This window comes from Phyllostomus discolor, chromosome 7 (assembly GCF_004126475.2).
Source record: "Phyllostomus discolor isolate MPI-MPIP mPhyDis1 chromosome 7, mPhyDis1.pri.v3, whole genome shotgun sequence".
NCBI lineage: Eukaryota > Metazoa > Chordata > Mammalia > Chiroptera > Phyllostomidae > Phyllostomus > Phyllostomus discolor.
The window spans coordinates 28,889,587-28,915,817 of record NC_040909.2 but is presented as its reverse complement, the minus strand read 5'-3'; the positions used below and the strand labels follow the sequence as shown (position 1 = coordinate 28,915,817).

The 26,231-nt window shown below is 46.3% G+C and overlaps 1 protein-coding gene across 1 annotated transcript; it reads right to left on the bottom strand.

Moving 5' to 3' along the window:
* Positions 1–24,088: 24,088 nt before the first annotated feature.
* NUDT16 (nudix hydrolase 16) lies at positions 24,089–25,704 on the bottom strand. Its single transcript, XM_028518514.2, has 3 exons — positions 25,513–25,704; positions 25,149–25,418; positions 24,089–24,373 (listed from the first exon to the last, which is right to left on the bottom strand). The coding sequence occupies exons 1-3, from the start codon at positions 25,654–25,656 to the stop codon at positions 24,212–24,214; spliced, it is 576 nt and encodes a 191-aa protein (XP_028374315.1). The 5' UTR covers positions 25,657–25,704; the 3' UTR covers positions 24,089–24,211.
* Positions 25,705–26,231: the final 527 nt, after the last annotated feature.

Genomic DNA, 26,231 nt, shown 5'->3' with positions numbered 1-26,231 from the left:
CATGAGAAAATACCCTTATAGCTATACACATACTGCCCCTGCTATTATTTTTTAAGATTATTTATTTATTTATCTTTAGAGAGAGGGGAACAGAAGGAGAGAGGGAGAGAAACACCAATGTGTGGTTGCCTCTTGCATGCCCCCTTCTAGGGACCCAACCCACAACCCAGGCATGTGCCCTGACTGGGAATCGAACCTACAGGCCAGCACTCAATCCACTGAGCCACACCAGCCAGGGTGACCCCTGCTACTATTATCTATCAATCCGAAAGTTATTTTGGGGACTTTGTACTGTAAAGTATAGTTTAATAAAAACATTAGATTGTGAGTCTAATGACAGAAATTAAAACTTCTTATTTACCAAGAAAGTATGCAAGAACTGCTAACTCATGCCTCATACCTAACAGTGTGACTTTTTTAGGCTTTTAAAGGATGGAAGTTATTCATTGGTCTTAGGAACCAAAAAACTAGTGCAACTCCAAATAAAAGTAATAAACCTATTCTCTTCCTCAATACTAGCATCACTAATCATTTTAGTTACACCTATTGTAACAACCGCATCAAATACTCACGCCCCAACTAGGAGAACTGGGACAATTATTGACAGGAGGAGGCTGATAAGAAACGTGCTGTTAAAGAGAGGATTTGAACCTCTGGTGATAAAGGTTTAAGTTTTATGCAAGTCCAGTCTCTGCCACTTTAACAAACCCTGGTCTAGGTTATATTATTTTACAATTTATCAGCTTGAGATTGTGTGACAGCTCAGTCTTGAAGGTGCTTCTTTTGAACTTGGCCTTGTCTCCCTTGTCCTTTCGTACTGGGAGAGGCACAAATAGATAGAAACTGGCCTGGATTGCTCTGGTCTGAACTCAGGTCACACAGGACTTGAATCGTTGAACAAACAAACCATTGACAGCGGCTGCACCGTTGGGATGTCCTGACCCAACACCAAGGTCATAAACCCTATTGTCAATACGGACTCTTAAATAGGATTGCGCTGTTATCCCTAGGGTAACTTGTTTTATTGATCAAAAATTTTGCAGCAACATGTGATATGAGTATTTCAACTAATAAGTCTTAATTTATAATCACTGGGAAGTTGTTTTGTGCTCCAAGGTCACCCCAACCTAAATTATCAGCGTACTAGAGGTTGTTTTGTTCCTTTGGGTGATTAGTGGCTCCTCTTAGGCTGATTAATTAAAGCTTCATAGGGTCTTCTAGTCTTATTTTATCATCCCTGCCTCTTCACAGGGAGGTCAATTTCACTGATTGAGAGGAAGAGACGGTAAAACCCTCATGTGGTCATTCATACAAGTCCTTATTTAGAAAACAAGGAATTATGCTACCTTTGCATGGTCAGGGTACCGTGGCCATTGAACGGATGTCACTGGGCAGGCAGTGACTCTAATATTGGTGATGCTAAAGGTGATGTTTTTGGTGAACAAGCGGGGTTTGTGTTTGTTGACTTCCTTTTACTCTTTTTAATCTGTCCTTTGATGCACTCCTATGTCAGACTAACAAAATGTTAAATAAACAACCTGTTGTTTGGTTGGCTTTATGTTTTGTTACTTACCAGTGGTTATCCATTTTGACATATACTTGTTTGAGGAGAAGCCATTCTTGTTACTTATATTAACATTTTCCTCTATAATAGAATAGTCCAGTTTAAAATTTTTTTATTTATTTTTAGAGGGAGGGGGAGGGAGGGAGAAAGGAAGGGAGAGAAATATTAGTGTGTGGTTGTCTCTCATGCCCCCTACTGGGGACCTGGCCTGCAACCTAGGCATGTGCCCTGACTGGGAATTGAACTGGTAACCCTTTATTTTGCAGTCCAGCGCTCAGTCCACTGAGCCACACCAGCCAGGGTAGAATAATCCAGTTTTATATTGGGAGTTGGTCAATACTTTTGGGATTAAAATGACTATATTGTTGAGTTTGAACACTTTCTTTACTGGTGGAGGCTTTTAGGCCAACTGATTTTTTTGTGTGTGCTTACCCTGTAATAAAGGTTGTATCCTATATCTAAAAGGCTGTACACTTTTAGATTACTATCTAAACTTAACAATTTAACTGAGAATTTTCTAGGTAAATTTAAATTTGAACTAAGATTTTTTTCTGGATACCAGCTATCACCAGGCTGGGTAGGCTTATCACTTGTACTCACAAATCTTCTCCCTATTTTGCTACATAGATGAGTTTGCTCTGCAAAGCTGTTCATGATAGCTCATCTGGTTTGGGGGGGTGGCAAGGATTAGCATAAGTTCTCTCTGCTAAATGATTCCAGTTAAATCGTTATGCAAAAGGAACAAGGGATGAGTTCCCTTGCTGTTTACTGCTTCAGCCCACTCTTTCATTATTCCCTTGAGGTACTTTCTCTATAGCGCCAATTAAAATTTCCTTCCCCTGTACTCTTATCTAGATGATGAACATTTTGTTTTATTTAAGATTAATAGTTGTATTTAACTTGGTTTGGGCTAACTACAGCTCAAAGTGGTCATTTTACATGAAATCTCCTAGGTGTAAGCTAGGTGCTCCAGAGTTAAGCTGCCCTTCCCATTATCCAAGTGCACTTTCCAGTATATTTACCTTGTTATGACCCATCTCTTCTAGCAGGCTTGATATTTGACTAATAGGATTAGGGGTCTATCATTCATATTTGAGGAGGGTGGTGGGCCATATGTGCATGCTTCATGGCCTCATTCAATTAAATGCTGTATTTTTAATTTACTGCTAAATCTACCTTTAGTTCTTGGTTTCACAAGGACTTTTACGTATAAGTGATGACCTGTAAGAAATGTAGCCCATTTCTTCCCAATCCATGAGCTGCAACTTGACCTAACGTTTTTTTGTGTAATAATTGAACTTACTATTATTCCCATTCAGGGTTTGCTGAAGATGGCAGTATATAGGCTGAGCTGGCAAGGATTGGTGAGGTTTATTGGGGTTTATCAATTATAGGACAGGCTCCTCTAGAGGGATACAAAGCACAGCCAAATCCTTTGAGTTGTAAGCTTTGACCAGTAGTACTCTGGCAAAGAATTTTGTTACAATAATTTTTTAATTTTAAGGCTAAGCATAGTGGGGTATCCAGTCCCAGTTTGGCTCTTAGCTACTGTGCAGTCAGATAATTTAAAGCTACTTTTGTGATAAGTTTTACAAAAATTAGGACTTTTTACAGTTTAGCTAAAATTTAGCTTTATTATTTAAGCAATCTTAAACATACTTTATGCTGTACGTCTATTGATTCTGGTTAATCATATGACCACAGCAGCTGGCACGAAATTTACCAACCCTCAGATGTATAACCTAGTCAAACTTTCATTCATGGCGTAATTTTCATCACTGCTGTTTCCTGTGGGGGCATGGTTCAGCAAGGCATTATGAGCTTCATTATATAGAAGGAAAATAACTGACCCTTAAAAACCCTAAGCACCCTATGTCCACAGCTCGAACTCCTGTCCAGACTCAGCAGTCAGAGGCCCCATGGGTCATGGTCACACAAACCACAGGGACAAGTGAGTGAAAGTGATTAAGCCAAGATGGGCAAGGCAAGCAGGCAGAAGCCAGGAAGTAGGATTTCCTAGAGCTGGAATATACTCAAAAGTTAAGAAAACCATAGCATTGGCAAGAAGTTTTGAAGCTGAGGGGGACATGGCCACCTTGCTTCAGCCATGAAGTCTTCTCTATGTCTGTGACTACAGCTCATCTGCTGATGCTGGGACTTGGCCCTCTGGGGTGCAGGACTCAGAGCACAGCTTGTGTGACAGCCCTCTGTGCATCCCAGGGTCTAAGAATGTAGGCCCGGGAAAGAGAGTGCTGGGAAGCAGCAGAGCCCCTAGGAGGAATTCTGGAGCTGGACCGCCTTGGTACTAACTCTGCCCCGACCACTCGCCCGCTGTGTGACCTCACCGGGCCTGGCCGGGTGCTGGAGCTGGGCTCATCTGGCCCCTGAGAGCCCACTGTGCACATCTGTTCCCACTTTTGCTCGGTGATGTCCCATCACCCACCCCACGGAGTCAGTCAGCTGCAGAGGTCGTATTTGCACCTCGGAAATAGGCTAACACTACAAATCAGGCTTCCTCTCTATACTCTCTTCATCCCACTTCCCAGAACTGGTTGTTAAACATCTATCAGCACACCCCTTCTCACCACTAACATTTATGGGAATCCAAATAAGAGTGTAAATGCAGACCCACATACCATATGTCTAAATATTGAAAAGTTATAAATCATGCTAACACACTGGCGTGTAGAATACTTACACCCTCCAACCTTGGCAAATGGACCTTCACAATGACAAAGTGCCATGTTAACGTAGAAATTCTAATGCTCTTCAAAGCTGGGCGGCAGGAAGGGAAGAGCTTGCCACTGCCAGCCTTCTCTTCCCGGCCTGTCCCCAAGTCCATCCTGCTCTGTGTGAGGCCCCCCAGCCTGCACATTCAAGCTCCCCGCAGACCCCACAGCCACAAAAGGCTGTTCTTCAACAACCCTAAGGGTGCACACAGTTGGGGGTGGGGTGGGGTGGTCCACTCTCAGGAAGATGGATGGCCCAGAGAAAAGCACCTACACGGGACCTGGAAACATTCTCAGGACTGTTTGGGCAGGGTGTTTGGGGTTCCCTGTACCTAGCCTGCCCTAGAAGGTGGGTCAGAGCCTCCCATCAGACAGCACCTGGCCCCACAGATTCCTCATCCTGTGGGGAAGACCAGTGGAGGCCGGTGTGGGTGGGGCCTCTGAAGCAGTGCCTCCGTTGGCTCTATTCACTGTAAAGTGAAAATAAAAATAGCACTAACCCCCTAGGGTCATCAAGAGAATTAAACATGTTAATATCTGCATAGCACTTAGTGTTGGCCCATAAATGGCTTATGAGGTTTTGTTACATAAACTAAATAAGTGCCTGTGTCTTGAAAGAGCACATCAGACTGAGGGTCTACAACCCTGGGCTGGGGAAGAGCCTGTGCAAAGGTCCTGTGGAAGGAGGAACCTTGTGAAGGACAGACAAAAGGCTATTTTGATTATGAGCTGAGAGATGGAGCGACAGCCTCATGGGAGAAAAGCGTGCAGGGTCCATATCAGGCAGGACCTCACAGGCTATGAAAACATACAGTTTGTTTGTTTGTTTGTGTGTTTGTTTTTTCCTAGAAGCCACGGGAAGTCATTGGAGGATTTTAAATGTAGGGAGTGCAGGATCAGGTTGCTTTAAAATATACATTCCAAGAACCCACCCTTGAGAGCCTGATTTAGGAGCCTTGGAGTGAGGCCTATGTCATCTGCATTTCCAGTCAGCACCCCAGAGGATGCTGTCACATGCAGACAGTCCTGGAATCTCTATTTAAAGAAGCACTGGGACCTCCCATTGTTCAAATAGTTCTGAGCATCCAGTGACACAGAACAAGACTTGGGCATTGCAGAAATTTGCCTCAGAAAAGGACACCAGTAGGGTTTTGTCAAGGCCAGATGGCCTGTGATTAAAATAAAGCACAATACAGAGGACATGTGCTGTCTTGCAGGGACAGAAGGCAGGGGACTCTACCAGCCTGCTAACTGTGCACTGTGCTCCTGAGACAGCCAGGCCTTGCACAGTTCTCACCAGTGTTTGGGGGTTAACCCAGAATGAGTTTCCCATAGCCAGGTTTCAAACTGCAAGTTCTGGATGCCCTGCTCAGCCTGGGAGCCCAGCTGACAGCCAGACTCATGTTTGGAAAGCATCAGCTCCAAACTTTGGGGAATTCCTGTCCAAGCTTTGCTCCCAGCTCTCTCCGATGCTGGAACAAATCTCTTCTCTGAGAAACCAAGGCCCGGAAGATTTTGTCTTCAGCTGGCTAATTTGCATACAACTATCACTGTAGCTCAGCCTGACTCCCAGTCTTCCACACAGTGATGTGTCCATATAGCCCTTGAATTTGGAACTGAAAAATAACCCACACAGACCATAGTCATCATCGTGGCTCTCTCTGCTCTCTGCTGTGTCAGGAGACAACCAGAAGTCAGAGTCTGAGGCCCAGCAGGGGGCCCTCACCAGAACTCAACCCTATTGGCACCCTCACCTGGGATCTCTGGTCTTCAGAACCATGTGACTCCTGAATAGAGCCTAGTGTTGGATTTTGCTTTGTTAACAAATTTGAACACTGCTCTCAAATAGATTTAAGCCAGCACAATCTGTAGTCATAGTACACAAAAGAAATAAAAGGGATCCAGATTATAAAGGACATATTTTATTGGCATAAAACATGATTTTTTGTGTGACTATCCTATGGAACCTTCAATAAAGATTCTATCCCTAACCATGCATTTGGCTCCCACCTGTGCAGTAGACTCTGCAAACATTCTCACAGGACGTTTTTGACTGAGCAGATGAAAGTGACAGCTTGAGCTATAGAAAGTTGTTAGAGGTACATTTGGAGAGATAGAAGTCATTTTTCTTTCAAAAGTTAGAGTATGCAAACCAAGAAACAAAAGATTGCAAAGTCTAAAGATGCAAACTTTAGAAGCATGGTAAGCAGAAATTCTTAGACTGAAAAATTAAAAAGACAAAGAACAAACACACTCTGTTCTTTCTGGGTCATTTCCTAGTTTCCAGAGAAGAAAGAAAAAATGTGTTATAAAGTAAGCAAAACAACTGCAACAAGTAAAAAAATCACCAACACCAAAAAGAAAATCCCAAATTTGAATATTTATGCAGAAAAGTACTTGAGATGAAAGGCAGAATTAAAATCAATTAATAAATGTGTTAAGGAGATAAGAGTACAGGTGTCCAATCAAGATGGCAGCATAGGCAGACATGGCTCACTTCTTTGCACAAACACATCAAAATTACAACTAAAATATAGAACAACTGTCACTCAGAAACATCAGAATTGATTTGAATGGAAGTCTGACAATTATGAAATTAAAGAAACCATATTCATCTAGATGGGTGGGAGTGGTGCAGACACAGAACAGGCTGTTCCCACATCCATATGTGTGGATGGAAATTCGGGATGGATATCTCAGGAGTGAGGAGTCCCATCCCCACACTGGGCTGCCCAGCCCAGGGTTCCAGTGTCAGGAGCATAAGACCCTACAATTTCTGGCTGCAAAAACCCAGCAGGGATTGAGTCAGTGGAAGAAACTTCTGGAGCCTCAAGCACATGCATAGACTTCCTCAGACTCACTCCCTCTGAGCTCTAGCACCTGGGCAGCAGCTTGAAGGGCACAAGTGGCATACTGGGAGAGGCTGAAGTGTCTGGCACTGGGGCAAGAAGAGGTCATTGCCCTTTTCTGAGCCCTCCCTCTGCAGAGCCATGAAGCTGACAGGCAGGTGTCATATTTGAGACTCTATCAACCTGGTTAACACTGTTTGACCTGCCTTGGAGATCCCCAGAGTCTCTGCCCCACCTAACTTACCAGGCTGCCCCCAAGCTACTTTTCCATATGAATAACTGATCTTGGCTCACGCTATACAGCTTCCTAAATACTATCAAACAAGCAACAGCTGGTGTCAGTGAGCTCCAGGCTGGGTACTAGCAGCAGCCAGATTAGTTTCATAGTTTGGCTTCACCTGGCAATCTCCAAACCCAGCACAATAGAAGCCATCTCAGATTACTTTATAACTCAGGCAGGTGTGGCCATGGGCAAAACACAGGTGGGAGCTGTACTTGGCTGCACCAGCTGGGAAACCCCAGGACCAGCACATCCAGTAGACAGCTGCAGACTACCTCAGAACACCACCACCCTGCCCCTGCACAACTGATCCTCCATGAAGAGAAGAGGCTGGTAGTAAGTGATCCCAGCCAATCCTTGAAGCTGACTGGCCTGGGTAAATCACTCTCATTGATCTGCCAGCAGCAACCAAGTCTCAACTATAAGAGGAAAGTATACTCAGTCCACACAAAGGGTACACATCGAATACCGAGCTTGGGTGATAGGGGAGGTTGTGCCACTGGACCCTACAGGACACAAACTACATTAGGACATAATACCAAGACACAGACTCAAAGCAGCTCTACCTAATACATAGAAATAAAAACAAGGAGGCTGCCAAAATGAGGAGACAAAGAAACATGGCCCAAATGAAAGAACAGAACAAAACTCCAGAAAATGAGGTAAACTCAATGGAGATAAGAAATCTAACAGATGCAGAGTTCATAACGCTGGTTATAAGAATGCTCAAGGAACTTGGTGAGGGTCTCAGCAGCTTAAAAAAGATCCAGTCAGATACCAAGAATTCACCAACTGAAATAAAGAACAATTTATAGGGAAACAACAACAGAGTGGATGAAGCCAAGAATCAAATCAATGATTTGGAGCATAAGGAAACAAAAAACAACCAATCAGAACAAGAATAAAAAGTATCCAAAACAATGACGGTAGTATAAGGAGCACCTGGGACTTCAAGAGGTCTAACATTTGCATCATAGGGGTGCCAGAAGGAGAAGAGAAAGAAATTACAAATTTATTTGAAAAAATAATGAAAGAACACCCTAACTTGGTGAAGGAAATAGACCTGCAAGTCTAGGAAGTGCAGAGAGTCCCAATCAAGTTGGGAGGTCCACACCAATCACATCATAATTAAAATGCCAAAGTTTAAAGATAAAGAGAGAATCTTGAAAGCAGTAAGAGAAAAGCAGAGAGTTATCTACAAAGGAGTCCCCATAAGACTGTCAGCTGATTTCTCAAAAGAAACTTTGCAGGCCAGAAGGGACTGGCAGGAAGTATTCAAAATGATAAAAAACAAGGGCCTATAGCCAAGGTTACTCTATCCAGCAAAGCTATCATTTAGAATGGAAGGGCAGATAAAGTGCTTCCCAGATTAGACCAGGTTAAAAGAGTTCATCATCACCAAACCATTATTATGTGAAATGTTAAAGGGACTTATCTGAGAAAAAGAAGAATATCAAAACTATGAATAGTAAAATGACAACAATCACAACTATCAACAACTGAATCTAAAAAACAAAAACAAACTAAGCAAACAGCAGAACAGGAACAGAATCATAGGTATGGAGATCACATGGAGGGCTATCAGTGGGGAGAGGGATGAGGGAGAAAGGGGGAAATGGTGCAGGGATAAAGTATAATTGCTAGGGACAAAATAGACAGGGGGTGTTAAGAATAATATAGGAAATGAAGAAGCCAAAAAACTCACACGCACATCCCATGGACATGAACTGGGTCCTGGGGGATTGCTAGAAAGAAGGGGAGTACCAGGTGGAGGAGGGCAAAGGGAAAAAAATTGGGACAATTGCAATAGCATAATCAATAAAAGATACTTAAAAAAGAAAAATAAATAAATGTAAGTTAAGAAATCATTTACCAAAACATTATATTTATTAAATTAATAAATTATTTTTAGAGAGAATGCATTCTTCCCCTAGAAGAAAAACACTAAACATTTTAGCATTGGGTTCAGGTGACTTATTCAAATTGGAAAAATAACAGCTTTTTTTTTTAAAAAAAAAGATGTTATTATAGATACTAATAACAAAATGTTAAAAGCCCCCAGAACTTATTAATATAGTACCTCTAAAATGGGAAGGGTTAGTTAAAAAATAAACACTAACCAAAGGAAATAGAGACATAACAGTATTTTAATGCTTTTTCCTGGTCTCACAAGTCTCCAGAAAAGTAACACTGGCTTGAAATAGGATTTTGACGGTGGAAATGGGGACAAATTGACTGAACTGTGAAATAGTTTGTAGGTAAAAGCGACCACAAGTCCACCACTAGTCCCTTGCCGAGACTGCAAAAAAGTTCTCAAGTAATTACTGGGATTTTTCATGGTCAGAGAGTGACAGGATTAGGAGGTCTTCCCCTAACTCCCCTTAGAATGTCAATCTCCCAGAGAAAGATAGCATCACCTCTATCCTGATCAAGCCTTATCACCTCTGCGTGACTGACTTGAGGAGTGCACCGTGCAATGATGCGGCATAAATGCCCAGGCCAGCGGCTCGCATCCCAAAGGCATATGTTGCCTGGCAGGTAAAGTGAGTGAAATTCCAATTAGCACTATGCATGCTGAAACGTTTAGGGGTGACATATCTCGAACTTACTTTGAATTACATTTTTTTAAAAGATTTTATTTACTTATTTTTTAGAGAGGGGAAAGGGAGGGAGAAAGAGAGAGAAACATCCATGTGTGGTTGCCTCTCTCACGCCCCCTACTGGGGACCTGACCTGTAACCCAGGCATGTGCCCTAGACTGGGAATAGAACCAGTGACCCTTTGATTTGCCAGCTGGCACTCAGTCACTGAGCCATACCAGCCAGGGACTGAATTACATTTTAAAAGTAGGATGTAATGATGGATGGACACAGGAACGGGTAGATAAATAAAAATGTGACTGAGCAAGTGAAGTAAAATGTTAATGGTAGAATCTAGGCAGTGGGTATATGGGTATTCCCTGTATAATTCTTTCAATGTTTCCATATGTTTGAAAACATTTATAATTAAATGTATAGAAAATTTCAGTAACATGATATACATGTGGGCAATTTATAGACTTTTTTTCTGTATTTAGTGTAGCGAAGCTCTTGTGCATATATAGATGCTAAAAAATTCTAGAGCAGGAATGAGCCTAAGAGATGCATCCCAGTGGCCTCGCTTAACAGAGGAGGAAAGTGAGGCCCAGAGAGCAGCCGCTTGCCCTTGGTCACACGGCTAGTTGGTGGCAGGCCAGACCCAGAATTGGAAGCTGAAAATACTCTCAATTCTATCACGTAGAAAAGGTTTAGCTTCAAGCTGAAGCATTGCTCTCAAATGCATTTTGGAATCTTAGGGTTTTATTTCTCTAATAACACACTTCTGCAAATGATTATCTTTGGTATCTATCCAAGCAATTAGTTCAAATACTATCTTTTAATGTTTGTAGACACTGGGGGTAGAAAAGAATGAAATGGTACTTTATTTTAAGCGCCTTAATGAAAGTCTTTAACTACTCATGTACTTATTGCTCTATTCTAAAATGGTTTTTTTTTTTTTTTTGCAATGCCCAACTGCTTTGGCAGAGCATAGAGAAAGACAATTATTAATTACTGTTCTCATAGCCACTTCGCAACGCAGCCAGTACTTAGACCTTCACCCGGACTGCCCTGGAGCAGGAGTTTCACACCAACATTCCTCAAAGACAAGCAACTTGAGAGTAAAATGTTCATAGGAATCATCAAGAGCTATTATTAAACCCCGTTCAGAGTTTCTGAGGCATTCACTAAAAGAAGATTTAACTTCAGTTTAATTGGAGGAGATAATAAACGGCTAACATTTAATATTGTTCTTCTCCTTCATAAAGTCCTAGTCCTGAACCACGTCTTTTTGAACTTCCTGGCCTCCCTGTCATTCCTTTTAGGAGAGAAGCGATATTCAGAGGCACACTGATTCTTCTGGAAAAGAAGTGTGTCTGTGAGGAATGCGTTCCCACCTCTTCCTCTTTCTGACAAGGGACTGTGCTGAGACGGGCTGCTGGCCCCTTCCCACAGACCTACCCTAGGAAAGTAATGGATGCAGAGGCAAGCAAGGATCTGAGAAAAGGATCCACAGGACCCCAAACTGTGAGAATGCCCTAGGGAGACAAAGGTTGTGGGAGCAGGCATGTGAGAGGTGGTTTCTGCAGCCTGGCCCGTGCAGACAAGTGGGGGGCGGAGTAGACAGAGGGTGGGCAGAGGAAGGACTCCAGATCTTCCTCATCCTCTTCCACGCCTGGCCTGGAAAGGACCACAGCTCCCCTCATGGCCACAGGCCACTGCCACTGCAGTCGGGTCTCTAAAGTGCAGCAAAAGCCTTGCTGGGGTGAGGAGCTGAGGACAACAGCACTGACCCGCTGATACGGACGGACGGAGGCTTCACTCCCTCACTTCTTCCCTGTCTAACCCCCTGGGTGGTACAGTTTAATCTAGGAGACCAGTGCCTACAGGAGTTGCCTGGAGCAGAGCGGAATTACCCGTCCTGGGGCATATCTCTCCCCCTCTCCTTAAACTCACAGGAGGGCATTCGGTTCTTCCTCAAAACACATTACCAGCCCAGGTAGCTTAAGACTGGAACATGAGTTCCCAGGGCAAAGTAATCATCCACCTAAAGACAACAAGTGGAACAGTAAATGCTGTTGGAACTTATGGAGAAGGAGCTGAAAATAAGCATAATAAATATATTATATGGGGCTGAGGGTGTGGAAATGGGGAGAGGCAGGTCAAAGGCTGCAAACTTTCAGTTTTAAGATGAGTAAGTTCTGGGGATAGTTAGCAATACTGTATTGCACACTTGAAAGGTGCTGTGAGAGTAGAACTTACATGTTCTCACCATAATAATAGCAACAATAAAAAGAGTGATTCTGTGAGGCAAAGTAGAAGAGAGCTGAGAGATCAAGAAAAACTTAGTCCCAGGCAGGTCCTTTTTGCATCACTAGCTACAACCAGCCACTCCTGAACTCTCCAAGGGCTCAAGCGAGCCAATAAAGTCTTGATGGGGTGTGCGTGCACCCGTGCGTGCGTGCTCAACAGCTGGAGTTGGTTTTCCATCTCCCGCAAATGGAGGCCCTGACTCACGGTGTGGGGAGGAGAACTAGGCATCACTAAGCTTGCTCTTAGCTCTTGCCACCTTATGGTGCTGCGAACAGAGGAGGCTCAAAGAGTTGTCCCTTTCCAAAGGAGCTAATTACTTTAGCAAGCAATTCACTACCTGAAGCCTCTCGTCTTTCACTCCTTTTGTCCATTCCTTACTTAGCAGTCTTCATAAAATAATATGTATATGTATACTCTTTTGAATACATATAAATTATTATTCTATTTATGTGAAGCTCTAGAACAACAGTGTTCCACCTTTTTCATCTCATGCACACAAACTAATTACTAAAATTCTGTGGCACACCAAAAAATACAAAAGTTTTGCTTATCTGACAAAAAATAGGTATAATTTTGATTTACCAAATAATAATAATAATAGTTATTACCTACCCTTCTTGCTCCAAAGTGACTTTTTAAAAAATTAGGTGCCTATAAGTGTAGGTCCCAAGAATTAACCAATCAGGTGCGACCTCATTATGTGACTTGACCAATAAGATACAACTCTATTTATGACCTATGTATTTATGGTTCAAGACAGGGCATTCACGCCAGACAGCTATTGTTGGGTTGGCTGTTGTCAGTTTTTTACTTGACAGTCTAGGGGAACAGAGGTCAGTGTCCCTGACTACATAGCTAAGTATTGCATGTTTTAAAAATCCTTGTAGCACACCAGTTGAAAATCACCGCTCTAGAAAATAAAAACTAATCTCTACTGACAGAAAGATCAGTGGTTGCTTGGGAACAGGAGTGGAGTGGACAGACAGGATTAAAAAGGGGGCAGAGAAAACATTTGGGGGTGATGGATGTTTTCCCTCGATAGTGTTTATGGTTTCAGCAATATATATCATGTGGAAGTTTATGAAAGTGTATACTTTGAATACATGTAGCTTATTATATGTCAATTATATCTCAATAAAACCATGAAAAAGAAAACAATAAAAACTTACTGACAAAAATAAAAAGCAAATCTGATCATGTCACCCTATTTAACATCCTTCTGTAGTTTCCAAATTCTCTTTACTGCAAAACCCAATCTCTACGACATGACTCGGAGGGCTTGCTCGATCTGGCCCTTGCTCGATCCCAGTGAAGCCCTTACCATGTCCGACCTCCCAAATAGGGGCCCAGACACCCTGAATTTCTTCCCATTCTTGGGTCCACTCCAAGCATTTGCATTCTCTTACATCTTGGAACATTCTCCCGTGCTTCACGCCTACACATACACACTCATGTACTCAGATAATTGGTTTGGGCTTCTGCTTAGATGTCTCCTCCATGAAGCTGTCACTGATCATCTGTCCCTACCCCCCATGACTGCATTAGGAGCCCCTCCTATGTGCACCCCTATGTGCACTACAGGAGCCCTGTAGTGCACACCTCCTATGTGCACTACACAGGGCTCCCCACATCTTAGCACTCAGGACTCTGTCTCATGCCTATTTACTTCTCTGAAGCCTTTTGCCACCCTGTGAGAAATTATAAGGGCAATAAATGTGTCAGTCTTACATATTATAGGCCTGGTACCTGGGACACTGCCCAGAATATGATATGTTTGCTGAAGAATTTGATAAAATAAGCCAATGAGAAATAGATGATCCAAGAATATATTTTAACCTCTACACTTAAAGGAGACCCAGGCCAACTCTGTAAACAAGGGAGAGGCAGGGTAGTACAGTGGTAGGAGCTCAGGTTGCCTTGTGAGGTAGACTGGCATTTGGATAGAAGCTCCGCCACTGATTCGTTTAACCACATGCAAGTTCCTGAAGCTCACTGTACCTCAGTGCCTGCCTCTGTTGAGTGGAAACAACAGCGATGCTTATCTTACTGGGTTGTTTTGGGGATTAAACGAGAGAGTGTATGTAACTGGAGTCCAGTGCCTAGTTCAGCCCAATAAATGGGCTATGACTAAACAAAATAGTATTGTGGTCTGTTAGAGCAAAAGGAACTAAACAAAACAGAAGTCAGTCAAATAAATGTTTCTGGTATTCCCCAAACCTGGAAGCCAGTGTACAGGTAAGTAGCTTTTGCAATCAGTGGTGGCACAGACTCCAGCTTTGCCCTTGAGGCCACCTGTCCTGTTTTCCCACAGTGTGTCTTTGGTGAGTCTAAGGGTGTTGAGGCCTTCAGAGTTTCTGCGAACTCTGCTGAAGAAATAGCTGGAGGTGAGGAGTCCATAGGAACATCCCACCAGAGATGTCCCTCTCTGCTTACAGGTGGAGGCTGTGGTTTGCTACCCAGACCCACAGCATCAGGGCTGAAGCACTCAGACCCTGCTCCTTCTGTCCGCACCCCACCCCCAACTCCCAGGAGAGTCGGCTGTGGGTACTCAGCTGAGACTCTGGGAATACATGAGAGCACAGCCTACCCAAGTCACACTCTCCCCAGGACAGCTGCATCCAATGGCTTTTGCTGTGGGGGTACAAAGGCCTGGCCCCCCAGGTGTCTCCACCTGGGTGACTCCAGCTCCAGCTCCCTGTAGCATTGACCTCTGTTAGGGCTGCAGAGCTGGTCTCTCTACCCGATCTGTGCCTGAGAGCACTTCCAACAAACTCCTTGTCTCCAAATCTCTGGCTCACAACCTGCTCCGCTGGGCACTGGGCTTGCAGTGCCCTTCACGTCCAAACAACTGTCTCTGGAGCCACTGGATCCCCTGATGCCCGTATACACGGGTGCCGCTGGGCAGGTGGCTAATTCAAGGCCCAAATGCCTTCTCTGGAAGCAAAAAACTGGGGCAGCAAAGGGTGTCTTCCATCAGAAGAGTAAAAGCAAATTCCCACTGCCCTTATGATTTGAAATGTTGACTTACATTTCAGAGCAAGCAGCATTTGGAACTGAGGTCCCAAGTGTACCGACTGACTGAACAGGGTATTTAGAGTGGGATCTGGGGGATCAGGACAGAATAACCGAGGGTAGGAATGTTTGTCCATTTGGTTCACTGCTGTGTCTCTAGAACCTCACATAGTGTCCGGCATATAGGAGGTGCCAGTAAACATGTATGGAGTCGATGAATATAGAGTTCTGCAGAGGAGATTGGGCAGGGGAGAAGACAAAGCTAAAAGCAAAATAAAAAATGTGAATTAATTCAAGTTCAGGCAGGCAGTGAGGCGGGAAGCTTGGTGGGTCAGATAGTGAGCTGAGACCACAGGCAGACCCAAGCGCGGTTCAGGCTTTGCTTCCTGTAGCTCGGGGACAACCGGAAGTCACTTAACCTCTTCAGGCCTGTTTCCTTATCTTTGCACTGGGACTCATTTAATAAGGTGACTCTGCACCTTAAATAAAATGACTTAGATTAACTACCTCGCACATAGTAGACACTCCATTCTCAGTTCATAAAGAAGGAAACGTGGTACATATATATGCACACACACGTAATCTCAAAGGAACCTCGAGGGAGGGTGTTTAAAACATACCTCCAGACGGGGGGAGTGAGTATGGTGCATTGTCAGCTGGGAAAGTCCGGATAACATCTTGACTTTAAGGGCGACAAAAATGATGCAAAATGTTCTGGCCAAGTAGAGCCTTTGAAGGAAATTTGCAAAGCTACCCCAGCCCATTAATTTGAGTCCTAACCATATTAGTAATTTTATAGTCATTTGAGTAAATAAATGTTTCAAAATACCTTTTGGAGAACAGCCTGATGTGGTAAATATTTTTTTTTAATTGGCTATTTGAGGTATCGCTACTGAGGCTTGAATGTTCAGCTCTGACTTCAAGAAGGACAATTGTGCCAGACAGAGGAGAGGCAGCTGGACTCTTTCACCTCCATGCCAGCAGAGCCACGGACACAACATTAGCTCTGCCCAATTACCACCTCCTTCTCTGACTTCAAGCTCTTACTGAGTGCAGGGCGGAAGTAGGGAAGCAGCCAAGGATGGCTAATGGCTTCACATAAGTCCTTCAATTACAGGGAACTGTGTGAAATTAGAACAACACAAGTTTTGCTTGCGACCCCCTTACACTTTGACAAAAATAACCATGTACTTAATCCAGAGGTGATGTTCCGGTTCCACAGCACCATTGTAGTCGGTTTGGACTTCGTGGTTTTCTTCCCTCCCTCACTGAACAGCAGCCATGAAATCTGAAAAGAATTGGCCCTCACTTGGCACAGTCACTGACTGAGGTCTCCCAGGCCTAAGCCAGTCAGCTTGGGGCCTGCCTTTGACCGCAGGGGCTGGCAGGGGCTGGCCCGGTCATGGCCAAGCCAGCTCTTCCCTAGGACACAAATCAAGGGAACCGGCCTTGACGGAGCCCTCACTGCCCCTCACAGAGAGCAGTGACAGAGTCAAACTGTCGTTAAGCCTTTGGATCAAATATTCCTGAAATCTACATATTTCTCAGACTTCCAGGTATGTAATCTAAATGTTTAGATTGAATTTACTGTTATTTACACCCAAAGACTTCATAAATAATATATGCCCATCAGAAAAATCAAATTATATTTTACTTCCTGCACATTATGCCAGGGGCACAATTAAAGTAGGTGGTCTGACTTAAGCAAAATGATTTTCCTTTGCATCTAAAGTAGAATCCTGAATATGTAATTTACTTGTAAGTGAGCATTGCACATTCCCTTTCCTCCCAGTTTTGAGAAATAATTAACATACATCACTGTATAAGTTTAAGACATAAGCATGAGGGTTTGATTGAGTTATATTGTGAAATGATTATCACAGTAGGTTCAATTAACATGTATCAACTCACATAGGTACCAGATAAAGACCAGATAGGTACCAGATAAAGAAAAAAAAAAGAAGAAAAGGAAAAAAAACATTTTCATGATGAGAACTTTTAGGGGAAATGTTTCTTTGCATTATTAGAAAACCAAGGAGGGATCTTTGAGATAATTAACCCAATCATTTCATTCATTTTAAAGATTAATTTATTCAAGTATTCATTGAGCATGTATTATGTGCCAGGCACTGTGCTAAACAAGGGAAGATACAGGGCACCCTTAAGATGTCCACACGCAAGGGGGAGACCAAGGTGCAGCTGGAAGTCATGTGACCACTGGACTTGCAAAAGAGACTTGAATCCCACTGTAATGTTATTTGCCACAATATGAAAAAACTCTTTGGGAATGAGCTAATATTCAAAATGAACTTCTACATGCTTGTTTAACTTACATAAGAGGAAAAGCCTTTTCATCAAGAAGCATGCATCTAGTAAATGTATTGAATCTGCTTTACTAGCACCATGCTAGAGCTGGGGAAATACAGTTGTGCTCTTGTAGGGCCAAAACAATGAAAGCACGGGATCCTGGCAGGTGGGATGGTGCTACTGTGGAAGCATGTTCAGGCTGTCACAGCAGCCCAGGGGAGTGGGGCAAACACTGCCCGATAGGGGTGATGAGCTTGGAAGCACAAGTAGGCTTTCGTGAGGTTTGGGGCAAGCAGGACTTTCCAGGAATGGACAGCATTTACTGTAGTTAATGTTACTAAAAAGAGGTTTGGCATGTTCTTAGCAGTTTCTGACAGCAGGTGCCCAATGTCTATGGAGATGTGTCCAGTTTCAACCACTGAGCTTCTCTGTCCCCCAAACTGAAGCCACTTTGATCACCACAGGTTTTAGTTCGAGAAACGGGGTAATGAAGCCAATATTTGAACAGATCTTATAGCCGTACAAGGTGCTTGAGTCGCTATGAGTGGTTCAAGAAGCTAAATTATTTTACCCGAATCATTTGATCCAATCACCCACCAAAATGTGGTTTTGACTTCTTCCATAAACAAATGATCCGTAAACATTTTGATTCCACTGGTGCCTACCTCAGCTGGGCAGCTTGTCCCACACCGTCAGTCCCTTGTCCTCCTCTGGTGTCCTCCGGGGCTCAGCTGAGTCCTCCTAGTCCCTTATATAGGACATGTGAGGCTGGTGTGGTCATCAAATGGCAGGGACAGGCACTGCTCTCCCAGGAGGGCCTCTCAGAACCTCCCCCGTCCATGCTCAGGGGGCAGGGGCGTGGTTCTGCCAGCGTCACGCCCCTACGTGGCCCCCATACTCCTTCCAGTCACCTTCCAGTCTCCACCACCTCACCTGTTTCCATGCGCAGTGCTGCCCTATCCTAGCCTCTGCCTGGAGCCCCAGGCAGCAGATGCGCCAGAGCAGCCATGCGGCTGGCATTTCTGACCCCTTGTCTCTCAGACCTCGCTGCCCACCATGGACTCATTCCTTGAAGTTACGCACGAGTGCAGACGCCTCCAGTGTGAGAAGTGAGGCTTCTCCCCATCTGCAGCTCACCTGCTCTAAGACATCATTGACTGTAGCATGAATTATTACTTTATGTACCTCTAAAAAATCCTGCCATTGGCCTCACACAATGCTTTATCACTTAGAAGTTTATAAAAAAAAGTCTCTATGTGTTGAAAAAGATTTGACTTTTTTAGTCATGGGTTTTACCATAGGTCACTCTTGTGAACAAACAGGAAGGAAACGTAAGCCAAATAAACTGATTTAGACATCCCTGAAACCTCTGCAGAGGGTCCAGCTCTTTGAATCACATTTCAGCTGGGGTCATAGGCCTGTTTTTCCACCAATCATTGACTTCTTTGCCATCAGGAGCCCTGGTGTTGCAACCTTTCTTCAGAGTTCTCTGGGGTTCCCTCCAAGCTGTCCACATGCACCCCAGGTTTTCAGGCCTTGGGCAGCAAAGCACCTCTACCTGGCAGGCATGGTAAGACCCAACTGATTCTGAGATTTTTTTAATGTGCATCTCAGAAAAACGGGAACAAAAGGGTAAGTCAGAACTGATGTTTCTCAGCACATCACCACTGCTTTAGAAGTTACCAGAAAAACAGTCCAGAATCCTGAAATGCCCCTCAGCCCTTGCACGGCACCACCCCAGGTCTGGCTCTGGATTTCTAGGATTTGGCTCTCCCTGGCTGTCCTGTCCCTGCCGGACCCACTTCAGGTAGCAGGGTGGCAGCTCCAAAGCCAGGCCCCCAGCAGGTCCTGCTCGCAGGGACCAGCGGGAACCTGACACTGCAGTGTCCCTCCGTGCAGAGTTCTTCCTGGGCGGTGTGCTAAGGCCGGGTGGGGGAGGGGGGCCTGCAGTAGGGCGCTCAGACCCCAAACCCTGTGTCATAACACACATTTGGAGAATTTACTCTCTAGGCTTCCTAAGGCCCAATATATGATTGATTCAGTAAATGTTCCCTGGGTCCTTAAAGATATATTGTCTGTTTTAAGCTATAGTCAACATTTGTTTTTTAGGTAAAGTGTATAATTTTGTTGACCTTTGTACCTAAGTTTATTTGGCGTATGGATGTAAGCGTATTTCTATCTCACATGGTTGTTCTGACCAAGTATGTTAGTTTGTGAAAAGAGCCGACGACAGACCCTGCCAGACGGCAATCACTGCCAGAATGTCAGTCGTTGCCATCAGTGTCGTTAACGGTTAGATCCTAGACCCCGTGTGCCCGCCCTGACACCTTATCCGCCAAGGACTGAGGCACTGTGTGTGCGCAGCGCCCCCACACACTGCTGTTTCCTCCTTGCATCTCCGAAAGACTTCGCTGTACGTACTCTGAAATCCACGTGACCGCGGTGGGTGATCTCTCGGCCAACTAAAGAACTCTTGAGTTTCATTTAATGCTTCTAATTCTGATGCCATTCGCTGATTTCATCACAGACAAAATTGTTTCCCTCTATTTTTTAAAAACTTCACTTATCTGTGTGAGGTAGAGGGTTTAGAGGAAAAGTCTAATTTCTATGCGATAAGCTGAAACTCATAGAAAACATCCCTTCCCACTTGCCCGCCTTTGCCCTGGTCTAGTTCCCTGAGCAGATTCTGAAGGTCCAAGTAATTGAGGAAGGCAGCAGCTGCTCTTGCCTCAAATGTCTGCCTAAAAGCGGCCACTCTGCTGGAAACTCGATAGCAGAGGGGACTTTGCCTCTGGACAGTGTGGAGCCTGAAGAAAGTGTTAGCACAGCACCAGCAGCCACAGACTCAAGGAAAAAGCACAGAATTGAGAAGTGAGAACACATCCTGCTGACGATGCACAGAAAGGCAGAAATACCTGTTTGGGAGGAGGCAGCCCAGGCTACTCACCTTCCAAGGAACAAAATGCACTAATGAGCAGGACCAAACAGGGGGTGGGGGAGGCGGTGGAGGGCAGAGGAGATGGCTTGGGGCGCTGAAATGGTGCGGGGTGCAGCTCTGCAAAGCTGCATCCCAAGGGCTGCCTCGGGCCGCCTGGGTCGCCCTCATCACAGCAACCACAAACCAGCATTTCAGATAAGGAAAGGCAGGTCAAGTGCTGGCTGCACGTCACCTCAGCAGCTAGTGGGGGGTGGGGTGGGGCACGGATTGCTAGGAAGCCTCTACCTCTGGTGACTGGGTTTAACAAGGCCAAGAGCATCCTACAAGGGCTGCCCTGCTGGGTTTCCCTATCCCGCAGCTGAGAGGTAATGGGGAAGGGAGGAGAAAGCAGAGGCTGGGCTTCACCTCCCCCTGCCTGCCTCTGGGCTGGGGGGCCGAGGAGGGGAGTGAAACGGACTCAAGACACAGATGAACACTTCGAGTGTGCTCACTGAGACGTGACCTAGTGACTGGGAGAGTTTGTGCGTGGGACCACATGGAGAGTCATGGATCACTCCCTCTATAGTCACCAGAGAACTAAAAGATAAGAAAATTTGGTATAAATAAGTGATGACTGAACTGCCAGGAGGCACTGAGAGAGACGTGCCGAGACAATCGCATCAGTGTAAAGACTCGTGCAGGGTAAAGACACTGTAAGAACAGCAGTGAGTGAGGCTGGGCCAGATCACATCTGAAGTTTGCCTGGGTGGGATCCCGGGTAAGGGACCTGTTAGCCTTGCTCCCAAGGGCAAGTTACTCCCATCTCCCTGGGCCTCGGGATCCTCCCTCCTCTATGGAGGTGAACTGAGGGCTGTGTGATATCAGTCACAGTTGGGTGGGTATCCCAGAGTCACTCAAGTGTCCACTCCCTCCAGCTAGCCTGCCCTGAGGGTTTAGTCTAGAGTCTACAAAAGGCTCAGTGTTCCGTTAGGAGGACAAAGACAAGAGTCGCTAACTTCTCTAGGTGTCTGTCTCACTCATCTCTGCAGCTCCTCCCTGCCCCCACCTCCAAAGGTCAAGACCTGCCCCTGGGGCCCCCACCGCTCTCTGTGGCCCTTCCAGACCACCACTCACACCTCCCTTCTCTAAAGCCCCTTTCCTCACAGGGTCCTTCTGTCCTGCCGTGCCAGCCTTCCCCACCTGGCCACTGTCATTGGCCTTTCGGTCACCCCGCTTGTTTGCAGAGGATGTATGGCTGCAAGTGCACACCCATGTGGATCTTGACTTCTCCTGGGACTGCTCTCCTGTCAGTTTCAAATGAGCCCCCTCCAGCTCAGACCCAGCTCCCCACCCCACCCATGTGGGAGCTGTACCTCATCAAGACCGCTGATTTGCCACCACCTCTGAAGTACCTCCCTGCCTTCATTAAAACTAGTACTCACAGTCCATCATCATTTCTCCTGTAACCCTGCCTCTCTGTCCCTTCCCTGTGCTCCTCGGGGAAAAAACCCAAGTCTGCCTCAAGCATCTTTGTGGGGGAAGCACGAGCACAGGCGCTCACCCCACGGACACATCTGAACGCCTGCATTCCTACCCTGACTGGCCACCTCACGGGCGGCCCTGGCCTGCCTTCTGTTTTTTGAATTGACTTGCTTTTTGATACCAAGATGAGTGACTACTTCATACCCTCTGAGAACACCTTTCACCCACATCCAGCTGACGGTCTCACTTCATTTCACCAAGAAGAGAGTCAAACTCCATTATCTTCCCATTAGTTTAGCCCTCCTCATCCTCTCCAGGTTCCCACCCTCTCCTTCTCGAGCCCCATTAGGCTGCAGGACTGTCCCTCCTCCTATCTGAGGGCTCACTCTGGTCCAATTACAGCAGCCTTCTGCTATTTCTAGACCATGCTCCAGTAGAGACAGCTACAAATCCCCTGTCCTCACCATTGAAAAATGCAGTCTAATTCCCCTACCCTTGATTTGGGATCATTTGCCAAGGTTCTTCCTCAGGGCCTTAACACATGCTACTCTCAGAAAAACCTCAGAACATTCCTCCCAATGCCCCACGTGGCTACTGCTTCTCATCATTCAGTTTGACCACGCCTCAGAGAAGGCCCTTCCAAACCATCCCAGCTGAAAGTAAGAAACGTCAAGGTGGGATCGGCATCAATCCTTCATTGCCAACATTGACATAAATAAAACAAGTAGACAGCCGTCATAATGAAAAGGATTAATTCTGTCTTCCTCTCTGCAGCAGGGGTCAGCAGCCTATGGCCCACTGGCTGGTCACCCGGACTTAAAAAGTTGTACTGAGCCCTGGCCTAGTGGCTCAGTTGGTTACAGTGAGGTCCCCATTCCCCACAGTTGTGGGTTTGGCCCCTGGTCAGAGCACATACAAGAAACAACCGATGAATGCAGGATGGAACAAATCAATGTTTCTCTCTCTCTCTCTTCCTTCCCCAATCCTCTCTTTAAAATAAGTAAAAAATTTTAAAAACCAGTTTTATTAGAAAACAGCCACACCCATTTATTTATGTATCATCCATTTCTATTTCCAACATGGCAGAACCAGTCACTACGAAAACCTAAAATATTTGCCTATGGCCCTCACCCCTAGATCCCCAATATCTCATGCACATTGTTGAAAGACCCAAAGGGCCGAGAAGCCCACCTAGAAGCCCTTCTTTATTGGGAGGCTCTTTTTGTCACAGCATGGGTAAACCAGGACTGGGTCGGCTTCCTTTTGATGCCCCCAGAACCTAAGGGATCCAAAAGATGAAAATACTGAAGCGGTTGCATCAGGACTCAGATGTGTCAAGTTCAAGGTCAGTCCAAGAAGGATAAGCCATTTCCTCACCCATTCTGCTCAGTTTCACAAGAGAGCAGGTGTTGGTTAGAGCACATTTTTTAAAAAAGATTTTATTTCTTTATTTTTAGAGACAAGGGAAGGGAGGGGCAAAGAGAGAGAAACACCAATATGAGAGAGAAAGATCAATCGGTTGCTTCCTGCATGTGCCCCGAGAAGACTTAACCCACAACCCAGGCATGTGCCCTGACCGGGAATCAAACCAGCAACCCAACTGACCGAGCCACACCAGTCAGGGCTGGTTAGGACCCTTTACCACCTTTCAGGGTATACTGCTTTGGCCAACTCCCAGGCAAGGGTGCAACCACTTTCAGAAGGAAAAAGGGTCCTCTGCTTCTCTGCGTTCCACAACAATCATGAGCTGGGCGAGACCATGGACAGCAGCCATGTAGGACCATGGTTCAGAAGCTCCTCCCCAGCAAGAGAATGGGATGGTGACAACTTCTGCCCCACATATGCCACTTCCCGGTTAAACTAAATTTTAGGGGTCAGGGAGGCACCAGCTTGTGTGTGGGCACAGACTTCGCATTCACATCTCTGGGGGCTGCCAGGATGCATGTGTGCAAAGGTACGGGGAGGAGGCAGGCTCTGGGAATTTGCCAGGGCTTCTGCAGTGAGCTGCAGATTTTTGTCCCTGATGCCATGAGTTGCTGAGAGCTCTCTGCTCAGAACATATTGCACACACTTCTTTCTTTTTAATAAGTTACCACCTATCAGGCCCAAGCCCAGAAAACATTCCCTTTCTCCTCCCTCCCTCCCTCCAGAGTACAAAGGTCCTGATCTCAGAGCTGAGCTCTTAAGTCCCACGGACAGAATCAGATTCCAGCAGTCCTAAGTCCTTGAGGGCTTCCAGCAGCTGCTCCCGCGCAGCTCCAATAAAGGCGTTTTCCAGGAAGGTAGGCAGGCCTCCTACACCATCCCGCAGGGTATACAGGGGCACCCGCACCAGGCCCAGCACCTGTGAAAGGAGAAAGACAGAAGAGACACTGGGTGTACAAGTAGTTGCTCATCCCAGCCAGCCTTTCTAGATCAGACTCCTCACCCCTTCTCAGTCCAGCAGAACCAGACCCGAGGGCTCGGATCTTCATAAAGCCTATGGGGCCCAGCTCTCTGCAGACAAGTAACCCAAGTCATGCTATCCAGCTCTGTAAAGGCAAACCCTTCCCACACCACTAACCCTTTAGTGGCTGCTACCTCCAGGATGCCTGCTTGGCCGTATGTCAGATCTCAAAATGTGGTACCCGGACCAGCCATTGAGAAACTTCTGAAAAAATGCAAATTTTCAGGACGTTCCCTCTGTTGCACCACTGAACCAGGAATTCTGGGAGTGGGCCAGTAAGCACTGTTTTAACAGGCCTCCCAGATGATTCTGATAACTGCCAGTTTGAGAAGCATCTCCACGCACCATCAGTCCACCTATTCCCCTAGCCTAAGTCCTAGGTTTCCCTACCAAGTACCAGGGCACATCTTCCATCCAAGAAAAACAGGGGCCTAGGGTGCAATGCCTGGCCATTATAAATGGAGAGCAGAAGAGAGGCTTTGTTGGGTGTGGTCTAGAAAGTTAGTTACAGCGGCCAGAAAAGGTGGAAGAGGGGAGAGACCCTCGCAGGGAGACCAGTTTGGCTGGCTGTGGTCAGTCATCCAGATGAAAGATGACCAACACCTCAACTACACCAGGAAATTCTTTGGGCGGAGAGAGGTTATAGGGGTGGAGGTTTCCGGGCTGGCCACACCTCCAGCCCGTGGTCCTTGGCAAACGGCGCGCCCTTCTCCACTGCAGTCAGCTGCTCCAGCGTGAGACACTTGGCATAGAAGTGAGCCACCACGCGTGGGCCGGACGCCGCGTGAGAGCTGCGGTAGTTTGCCCGCTCCACGCGGAAGGTGGCCGCTGCCTCCCCCAGCTCCTCTATCAGCTCGCGGTTCAGCCCATCCTCCAGACTACCGTCCTGCAACTCCATGAAACCTCCGGGGAAGCCCAAACGCCCGTCAAAGCGCATCTGCATCTGCAGGGGAGGGAATCGGGGATTGCCTGGAGCGCCAGAGTCCGCCCCTGGGGAGGTGGTGGGCGGGGAGTGGCCGGATGCGTCCCCTCCTCACCAGGACCGCATAACGCAGTGGGATGCGGCGGAAGAGCAGCCCAGGGTCTGGCGCGTAGAGCAGCGCGTGGCACTCATGCCGCCAGTTAGGCCCCAGGGCCAGGGCTTCCTCCAGCTCCAGCCTGCGCACCCGGGTCAAGGCCATCTTCTCTCCCCTCAGCTATTCCGGGGGTCCACGTGGACCGGCTGGCGAATCCAATCTGGACCAGTAGGAGCCTGGGCGTGGCGGCCAGGCCCAATCCCTGCACAACCCAGGGGCGGGACCCAGGAGTTTGGGCGGTGACTGGCCGGGGCAGCGACCAATCAGGGCAGGGTTTGGGCGATGTCCTGGTCAGTGGGACGGACTCTAGGGATACCGACACCTCGCTCTGGATTGGGCCTCGGGCTGTGCGGGCGTCCAGATCGTGGAGGGTAGAGGGTAAATTATGCCTACATCACAATCCAGCACCCGTAGAACTTCCCGAGTGCGGGTCTGGAGAGTGGGGCGCACGTAATTAGATCCTGAGCAGGATCTAATTAGGGACAAACCCTAGGAGCCAAGGAACAGAAGGAGCGCGGTCTGGATGGGTCGGGAAGCACGGGGGCTGGGGTGGGGGTTGGAAAGGAAATGAGGCGGCTTTGGCTTCAGAGACGCGGCCTTTCCTAGGGCAGTGCGGATGGAGAGCAGCGATGGGTGTAACAGCTATCCTGAGTGGTGGAATTGAGGACTCCGTGGCTGGT